At 30.4% G+C, this 10,231-nt stretch overlaps 1 protein-coding gene across 2 annotated transcripts in view; it reads left to right on the top strand.

Moving 5' to 3' along the window:
- LOC107447716 (uncharacterized) overlaps positions 1–9,241 on the top strand; it is a 30,703-nt gene extending 21,462 nt beyond the window's left edge. For both annotated transcript variants that reach the window (XM_071178108.1, XM_016062712.3), the window contains 3 exons: positions 5,559–5,861; positions 6,758–7,109; positions 8,446–9,241. In XM_071178108.1, coding sequence (XP_071034209.1) covers positions 5,593–5,861; positions 6,758–7,109; positions 8,446–8,610 — 786 coding nt within the window. In that variant the 5' untranslated portion in view covers positions 5,559–5,592 and the 3' untranslated portion in view covers positions 8,611–9,241. The remainder of the gene's footprint in view (positions 1–5,558; positions 5,862–6,757; positions 7,110–8,445) is intronic.
- Positions 9,242–10,231: the final 990 nt, after the last annotated feature.

The following is a 10,231-nucleotide window of genomic DNA, read 5'->3' as shown; positions in this document are numbered from 1 at the left end:
GATTTGGCATGTGACATTTTTAGCGGCAATCATTGGTCGATTCGCCGTGTAAGAGAAATAGTAACGTAAACAAAACAAAGCAAACGTTGCCACCGGCAGAAAAGAAATACAGCCAAAATTTGGGAGTCACGTAAGAGAATTATATATATTAGATGGTATTTAAACTGTGAACTGTGGGAAAAGAACCGCTTATTTTAACTGCTTTCACCTATTACGGTTAAACAACCAGAATTTTTTCACACCAACTAGGTCCACCTAATGACGCCACTTAGTTCCTTGGAGCTTGGTACTCATTATAGCCGAGATGGCTAATCTGTCAGTCTCATGATCGACAGAACGGAGCTCGAGTCCCAGATTTGACAACAACAGAGAATTTCTTCTGTTCTTTTCAACACAGGAAGACTTTCCAATGTCCTTCACTCCCCGATTCGTGATCATAGATAATGCGATATTCTCATTCACGCATAGGGTGGCAGCATCATAAAGCTGCTTAACACAAAAAAGTCCAATTTTCCAATCGCTTACGATAGGTGAAACAACCAGATAAACTAATTCAACTACATTTTACTGTTCATTTGATAAAATACAAATTAACCACAACCTAACTCCAATATCTTACAAAAAGCCTAGCTCCAATGCCCAGTTAATTTGTTTGTTTCTTTCTTTTTTTTTAAAGAATTAACTAATGGATCCAAATAAATTCATAATGTGATGTGGTACATTTGTCTTAATCACTCAGTATATTTCTTTAATAAAAAATTTCTTTTTTTGGAAAGGTGGCTTCATTTTATTTACAATCGTCTTGAAGCCAAGTATTTTTAGATTTTCCTCTTTTTCAGTTGCCTTGAGGGTTCCAATTAAAAACTTGCTTCACTTTAAATGTTTCAGGTTTACGTAAAACATGACCAATCTATTTCCATTTACGTTTCTTAATTTCCAGATCAATCGTTTTCTGTTTTGCTTTTCAAAGGATTTCTGCATTACAAATTTTATGGAACCACTTGATACGCTAAATTCTTCTTAAATAGTTGTTTATAAATACCAAAAGTTTTTCATGTTATTTTTATTACAGTGAATAATTTTGTAATAGTGGTATTAAATTAACGTTGTACGAATTTACATTTTTTCAATTCATTTTATTGTTAAGTGATTGTTAAGTTATGAAGAGATTCCTGAAAGGTTACATTTGTTTGGTTACACAACCTGAAAGGTTACACAGCGATCAGACCTTGATGCCCAGGACTTTGCCTGGTAATGATTATCAAGGTTCCCACGGGCCTTGTAAGTTTTAAAAAATGGTAACGAAAATTAAACAAAGGTCGATAATTTAATTTTTGCGCAACCACCACTAAAAATTGTTTTCCAAAAAAAAATATGCATGCATGAAAATTCCAGCTTCTAAACCACTTAAAGACAAAGTGGTAAAATAAAGTAAGAAATGCTTAATTTTTTAAAAATTAAGAAAAATAAAAGTTAAAACTCCTTTCTTAAACATTAAATGCAGTTTTTTTTTGCTGTATTCATTTTCTTAAACACCCATTTTGAACTGTGTTCATTTTTTTAAAGCGCATTTTGAATTGTGCCCATTTTCTTAAACACACATTTTGAACTGTCTCCATTTTCATATACATGCATTTTAAACTGTGTCCATTTTCTTAAATACTCATTTTAAACTATGTTTATATCCTTAACCACACATTTTGAACTGTTTCCATTTTCTTAAACACTCATTTTAAACTGAGTCTATTTTCTTAAACACGCATTTTAAACTGTGTTCATTTTCTTAAACGTGAATTTTGAACTATATCCATTTTCTTAAACACTCATTTTAAACTTTGTTTATTTTCTTAACCACGCATTTTAAACTATGTACATTTTCTTAAACACGCATTTGGAACTGTGTCCATTTTTTTATAACACGCATTTGGAACTGTGTCCAAAATAAAAAGCTTACCGAAGAGATAATATCAGAGATATGTCCTTTGTTTAATTTTTTAAAAAATTTAATCCATTTCACGTTTTTAAATAAATATTTTGTTATTCGTTATATCAGGTCAGTTCATGGTGCAAAATGAGGGCTACGTCACTGAATTAGTTCATATAAAGTTAAATGTAACCGTGTGCTTATTTTGTTAACAATTTAGACGTGTTTCGATGAGACAGAATAATTTAAAATCAACAGTAATTGAAAAAAATTGAGTTATGTACTGAAGAACAAAACTAATTTGCTACATTTTGATAAATTTTCGATATCATGAGTTTGCCGCTTCATTTTAGGTGCGAATGGTACTGAGTATAGTTAGCTTATTTTTGATGAGTTGTACTTTTACAACTTTTGTTTATCAACGGAAAGGGCAACAAATTGTAATAAAAATTGTAGGAATTATTTTAACTTTATTAATAGTGTCGAAAATGTCTTTCAATATTTTGAATGATTTCGTAGTACAGTACTTTAAGAAGAAGAAAAAAAAGCGGACCATCCTGAATAACTTTTGATCTAATAATCATATCTTCACGTTCAAAGACTCCATCTTAATGGTTCGAAGGGCTGATCTAAAATATGCTAATTGTTTAATGCAGACGACATTATAAGTTATGAAATCAGACATGGTAATTTCATGCAAAAAAATAAATTTCAGTAAATATATATTATTTTTTATTATTTTATTTAATTGCAATCGTAAGACTTCTGAATTGTATGGTATTTAATTTTTATATAACATAGGTGTATAAAGTTAACATGGCAAAATACAAAGTTTGAGAGAAATCGTTTGAATAGTTTCTGAGAAATCAAATTTTAAATCTACGACTTTTTTAAAAAAAGTTCAGTGAAAATTCAGTCGAAAATGCCAATGGTTTGTTCAGAAATAACATTTGCGAAATGAATTTTTTATATTAGGTTTACATTACGCATTATTAAAAGATGACAATGTTTTTTCGATTGCTTTAAGGATGGCATTCGTGATGTTTTCTAGCTTACAGCTCTTTTTAATCAAAAGTGAGTATTGATTGAATGAACATTATTCAATCGTTATTTTTCTTTGATCGATGATGTTAAGTGAGTATAGGTAAACGCAACGTACGCTTGCGTAGCTGAATAAATGTTTCGAAAATTTTCTATAACTACGCGCTTATCCGTGTACATATTTCTCTAATGTGACACCATAAAAAAATCGGGTATTTCTCTATCTATTGGCAACATATTCCTTTTGTTAGATTGTCTTAAGTAATATTTTAAGTAGTGTTAAAGAATATGTTATTCGTTTAATATTCATTTAGATTAATTTTTTTGAATTTTTATAAAAATAAAAACTTTGTTATGAAGTAATTATTTAGATTTAATTTTTATCCTTTCTAAAATGTCTGTAAGAAATATTAAAAATAAACGGTGCTATGGTGTCGCATAGTTATGGAGTCATACCAGTTATTGAATGGCGAAGCTTTCCTATTTCCATCAATGGCATACATATGTACATACTCAAGTTATCGCTTGAGTGCTTAAGATAGCAGCACAACACGTAACAGAGCATTGGAATAAGTTGGATATCTTATCCCACGACAGAGATAGAAATAATTTTAATACTTCTGCTGCCTACTATGCTGAAATGTCACGTACTCATACTTTGGCTTTGTTTACATTACATTTTTGAAAATGTTCTTCGATAAATATAATTGCGTAAACTGCTATAATAATTAAAAAATATAAGTTATGCCACATAATACTATTTTATTGGGAAGATGGCTTTAGGCCGTAATAGCCTGGTGGGTAGCGCGTTTGGACCATGTCCAAGAGGTCGCGAGTTCGATTCCCTCGGGTCAAAGACTCCGCGTGTAGTGAATAATAAATTAAACCTCTGGGGGTACTGAATTGGAAATTGTTTCTTTCGTTCAGATCAAAATTGTGATCTGTGAATGAATGAATGGTTCCGCCGTATAAACGAGATGTGACCATAGATAGCGCCACTGAAAAACAAGAAATGTACCCTCTATATTAAATTTGCTTAGTTTCGCCAAGCAGGCTTGCTGATGTTGACGAGTGTCATTAGAAATAACAGCAGATTGCTTGGTTATTGTTAATCTTGAATAAAGTGAATTGGTCGTGAGCAATCGCATGATTTTTAGTATCGAAGGAAACTGAGTATAGTTATCCTTACTTTTTCTTATGAGATAAAGCTATTTTAATAATCATAATAAAAAGAAAAACATCGGGAAAGATCTCAAATAATAATTAATTTAAAAGATTTTGATTTTGTATTTGTTTTGGATTATGTTTTCAAGTTTCGCTCAAAATTGTACAGTGTGATTTAATAGAGGTTTGTAAAATATAAGTTTACATTGTAAAACCACTGGTTACACGCAACAAATAATTTAAAAAAATTATAAATATAAATTTTTAATTGTTTCAGGTTATGCTTTTTATAAGCATTGTTATTTTTAATTCCTTTTACCCGCACGATGTACAAGTATTCCGCTAGTATGAAAATTATTACGGAAAACATCACTGATTAGGAAAAGTTTGGAATGATTTGTAACGTTAACATAGTCAACTTGAAAAGTTATTTGTGGATTTATATAGATATTACTTCACACGACAAAACCAAACGATAACAAAATAGTCTCTTTTGATGTAAAATCATATATTTTGTAAATAAAATGAATAATCGAATGCATATAACTGAAAGAGATGTCCGCGATCATCCATCACTCTGAATAGTTGGAATTCTAATTCCAGGATTGAATTTCTTCATCTGAAATCATTCAACACTGTTCTTCATTTACCAAACATGATTTCTGGGAATCATTCCATGCTTTAAAAAATTCTAACAATTAAGTTAGTGGACTTTCTAGTATCTCATCGTTTCCCGATATTTGGAAATCTATTCTAAATTAATCTACTGCCCCTTGGGGTTAACGCCAAACCTCCTCATACCTGTTTCATAGCTACCTTCTTTTATTATCTTGTTCTTCGATCCCTATTAGCGATACCACTTGGACTTGTTTGTCTCTTTACATCTTTACTATCATTTGGTGCTTCAACGCTGGTGTTATAGAATTTAAACTATAGCATGTCAACTTCTGTACTTTCGTTTGTGCTTTATTCGCGTCACTTTGTGTTTTAGTCTACACATCGTATAGTGATCTTTTTGGATTCAATTAATACAGTATGAGGATTTGAAAATACTTCAATGCATTTGTATACAGTTATTAATATCTAACCTTTTTAAAGAATATCAGTTTAGTGTCCATATACATATGGAAAATTGGACACAAATCATATGATGCCTTTAAATATTGCTATTTTTTGTTGATAATATGCAAAGTGATGTATTTAAATGAAGCAATATGTCTTGACAATGATTTTAATATATTGTACAAATAGTGGCAAATTGATAATAATATTAGAGAGAATGATGAGAAGATTTTAAATTATTCCATTACAATCTTTGTAAACTTATGCAATAGTTATTAGATATACTTACTTGACTGCTTAAAAATATTATTTAATTTGCATCGTGTTCATAATTTGTTACAGTGAATGATGAATTTTTATTTCTTAGACGCCGGAGAAGGAACCACAGTTTGCTCATATGGATGCTAGCAGTCATATTGGAAACAACCAGACATGGCGTGCATGGTGGCCATCATCGCAATAATGGTGCAATAGAGAAACTTCTGACAGCGGGCCTCATTGCCAAAGCACTTGCCAAAGGCGGAGAAGAAGGAGGAGGAGGTGGTGGCCATCATTTTGTGCCTGTCCATATACCAGTCCATCATCATGGACATCACCATCATGGTCACCATCACGCATCAGCAAGCAATAATCATCATCATCACGTTCATCATAAATATGTTCCAATACCGTAAGTTAATCAAGAGAGGTTATGTATACTTTTTTTTTCCTTTTTTATGAGACTCGAAACTCATGATAGTCAATCTTAATTAGCAACAAATACTCTTTCGCATTATAATAATAATTACCTTTTCGTATGTTATTTATTAGCATTTATTTTATTTGTATGATTGTTTTCTCATATTTTATAACTAAATAAGTAAATAATATAATACTTACAACAGTTTAATGAACCATTTGGCGCAGAATTTTAATTAAACAAATTTTTAATACTTTTTTCCATTATTTTATATTAATTTAAGTTAAAATAAGTGAAAAATGTTTTATTTAGAATTTTTTAATTTATGGTTAGGAAATACAATAGGAAACACTGGTGCCTTTTTCTCCAGCAAAAGTAAAATCATCAAAATGCGGCTTATTTCCAAATAATATTTTTTTAAATCTACACGTATTTGCAGTTACTTAGATCTAAGAGAAACAGTTATTAATATATACATTCACAGAAACATTGAAATTTCTTTAATTTACTAAATCCTTTATTGATGTTTTGAATATGAATAAAAAAAATAACTTTTTTTTTCTAACTATTTTTCCTGGATTTTATATTTTAGCACAAACTCAATTTCGATTATCTAACAGATATTTTTAGAAACTCTTAGACTGTTTTTTTATAATTAAAAAATACCAAAATATATTTTTGTTTGTAATTAGAGCACCAGAAAAAAAAATATATAAAAAGAACACCATAACAAGGTCCCATCTGCATCAAAGGGTTAACTGTTTTTATTTCATATATCGGTCTTATCTAAGAAAAAGAAAGGGTGTGATTATACTGAAGCGTGCGATTACAATTAATAAAATATTACGTATTTGCTTATTATTTACAAATAAAATTCTGTTTTTTAGGGTAAAACACCACACTAATTTTATCATAGCACATCATAAAGTACCAGTTCACGTACATGTGCCAGTTCCAGTGGTCAAAACCAAGGTGGTACACGTGCCAGTAGAGAAAACCAAAATTGTACCGATCATTGTCAATAAGGACCATGACAGCCACCACCACCACCACAGCCAACCCAGCTATCCTTACATGGCACATGCTGATACAGTTCTACGCCCAAAGAAGTACAAGCCTTCATTATCTCAACCTCACATAGCCTTAGCAACAAACTCAAAGAATAAGCAAGTTAGAATTACAAGTCTTGGAAAAGTTAAACAAGTTAAAGACCCTTCCTCGAATGGAACTTCTTTGAAAGTAAGTCATACCTTTTTATTTCATTACATTTGCCTACATTAATAAAACCCAGTTTACAGTTGGTGACTTTTACAGTTGGACCCCAATTTGTTGAATTCGTCCGGGTTGAAAAATTTATTAGTTTCGTCGAAGTTATTTGTAAACTGCATTTATCTTTTATCTTATGACACATAAATATCTGCAACTAGAAATTACAGACATTTTATTCAGTCACAATAGATATAGCGAATGTTGAATGCACTTTCGCTACGGTAAATTAGTCTTTTTGAAAGCATACTTCAATTATATTTTTTCGAAGTACGATTCCAAAATTGTCTCACCAAAATATTAAGCATCTAAAAAGCTTGTTTCGTATATTTTCTCCTCAGTTTTGTATATTCTGTGTAATTTGGTTTGTATATTTCCTTCTAATTTCAGTTAAAAAGTTATAATGCTGTTAATTAAATTCTAGGGTTAAAAAATTGACGTAGTTTTCCTTAAAATTTCCGAAAAATATTGGGTCGCTTTCCGTGAGGTGCTTAAAACAACATAGCTTGTGGTATTCTTAGGGCACTGAAAAAAAACACTAGGGGGCTATACACTTCTCACAATGATTGCAAATATCCGGAACCAACAACCCGGAAGCCAACATCCTGAAACAACCAATAAACCCATTCGAAGAAAGTGAAATCCGAATAGACGCTTAAAATTTAACACGGTGAATCGAACTTCGCTGCTTGGCGAAGACTCTGCTCACCTTAGAAATAAATTAGAATTCATTGGAATATCTGAAGAAAAGTCTTTACTCCATATTTAAAGTCTGAAAATGTAATTTTTGCCAAACTTTATGCAGCATGTCCATATTTCGAATGGCGATAGTAGTTGTGATACGGGCTTTCAACTCAGTTGTGGTCGTTAACCTGGAGGCATCTGAACGCGATCTTTTACCAACCCGAACCGAAATATATCACATAGGTAAGGTTTGGAGAACGTGGTGACCAAGACAAGAGTGTAGTAATAACGGTAGAGACATGTTATTGAAAGCGTTGTTTTTTCCCCCGTTTTATTTTCGAATGACGATTGAATATTCAGCGCCATCTACTGGAGACTATTCAAAACTTGCTAATAATACCTCTGCATTATACATTTTCAATGAATGCATATATTTAACGCTGCGTAGAACACTGAATTGGGGCATTCATTTTGACGTACCTGCATGTCATCATATTTAACTGCTGTTTCGCTTTAAAATGAATACTTTTCCATAATATTTGACTCTTGAATGAAATATTCTATGAATTAAAGAATATTCTGTAAAAAAATAAGGTTCATGCTTCTCTTTTCTTTCTGCTTTTAGTTTCAACATTCATCTGGATCTCCCGATAAGTGGATTGTAGTGGTAAAAACTAAAAAGCGATCATCGATACGTAGATCTGGAGACATGGCAAAAAGGAGTGACACGACTCTGCCCATGACAACCTCTACGACAACCTCTCTGAAGCCAAAGATTAGGGCAAGATGATTTTTATCCACAAAATTTCGTATGAACATTTATTCCACTATCCGTTGAGCGGAATTGGGGGACATCATCATCATCATCATCATCTTAAATGTTTGTGGTTAATGAACATTCTAAAAACATTCGGTTTCAAGCGAAATATATTATTAGGGTAATGGATGATTCAAGCCAATATTGAATGTTGTGAAATTTATTGATAAAATCTACGAACGTATAGATTATAGAGAAGAGAAGAAAAAAATTTTTACATTTTATTTCAATCAGTATATTGAATATATAAATTGAATAATGAAATTTCCGATGCTTTTCAATAATAGAATAAATCACAGCTGAACTTTTTACCTCTAACCCTCATAGATGAAGTTAAGCCTGATGACTTTCCCTGTTTTTTTTAAAACACTAGTTTTGTTTTCTTTTCAATTTTTAAACACTGGCAACTGCTGCCAAAGATAAATGCAACCTTAAATTAACAATGGGGTTTAAAATGCCATCAACATAAATTGTACAAAATTAAAAGGGAAAAAATTGCATAACTTATAACTGTTTTACAAGCTAATATCGCAAACTTTTTAATTGAAATAATAAAAAGTTTTAAAATGTAAAGTAACTCATAAAAATAACAATTTTATTATTATTTTTCCACTTTTTTATTTTTTTTTATTATTTTACGAAAATTTTCTTACAAAAACATTTTTAAAACAAATGTTGTTCAAAGATTTATTTTAAAAATTAAGCAAGTAAATTATTTATTTGCAGTGAAAATGCATAAAATTAATTTTCTCCAGAGAAATTTAAAAATCCGTTTTTTTCCTCTTTTTCAGAGAAAAAAATGGCTTATAGGTCCTAAAAATTTATAATTCGAAAGTATTAAACTTATTCTTTCAAATATTGTATGTAAATTACTTTATCTTTTAATTTTTAAAGAGATTTGAAAGCGGTAAATAAATTATTAGTAATTGCTAAAAAAAATCCTCTGCTGCTAGAAAAAAAAATTTTATAACAAATTATCCATCCTCCGTTAAAGGTTGTGTATTTATAACTTAGGTGGTAAAATTGTTCTTCTTATCAGCTTTTAAACAATTGCACTACTTGTACCATTTGGAATGACTTTTTAGTAAGAAAAAGTTTTTTGATCTTCCTCGTGTATCAAACCTTAATCCAGAAAATATGATTTTTTGTTCTTAATATGTTTCTTGTTTCTTATTTGTTTGTATACGTATTTTATTTTACATATGTAATTGTTGTATGATAGCTTGTTTTTAATAAATGAACTGAAATCTATTCGTTATGTTTCTAAGGTGAAGAATTTCATAAACATTTTTCAAAAATGGAAAATGAGTTCATTTCTGTAGTCATTTCTCACTGTCACTTAATTTTTTTATTGGAATTTTAGAAATTTCCGAATGTAGGAAGAGCTTTGTGCTGAAATGGTCGAATGGACATTTTGGAAAATTTAAAAACATCAGTTTTAGAAAATGCAGCAGATTTACGAAAATTCTTTAATTGTTTTATTTGATGACCTGTTAAGGTCTACACTGTTAGAAATTTCTCGGAAAAGTTGGTAAAATAACTATTTATTTGATTGCTATTTTACCATATTCAAACAAGACAGTCAAATAACTAT

This window comes from Parasteatoda tepidariorum, chromosome 2 (assembly GCF_043381705.1).
Source record: "Parasteatoda tepidariorum isolate YZ-2023 chromosome 2, CAS_Ptep_4.0, whole genome shotgun sequence".
Classification (NCBI taxonomy): Eukaryota; Metazoa; Arthropoda; class Arachnida; order Araneae; family Theridiidae; genus Parasteatoda; species Parasteatoda tepidariorum.
This window is presented reverse-complemented; position numbering and strand designations above follow the sequence as displayed.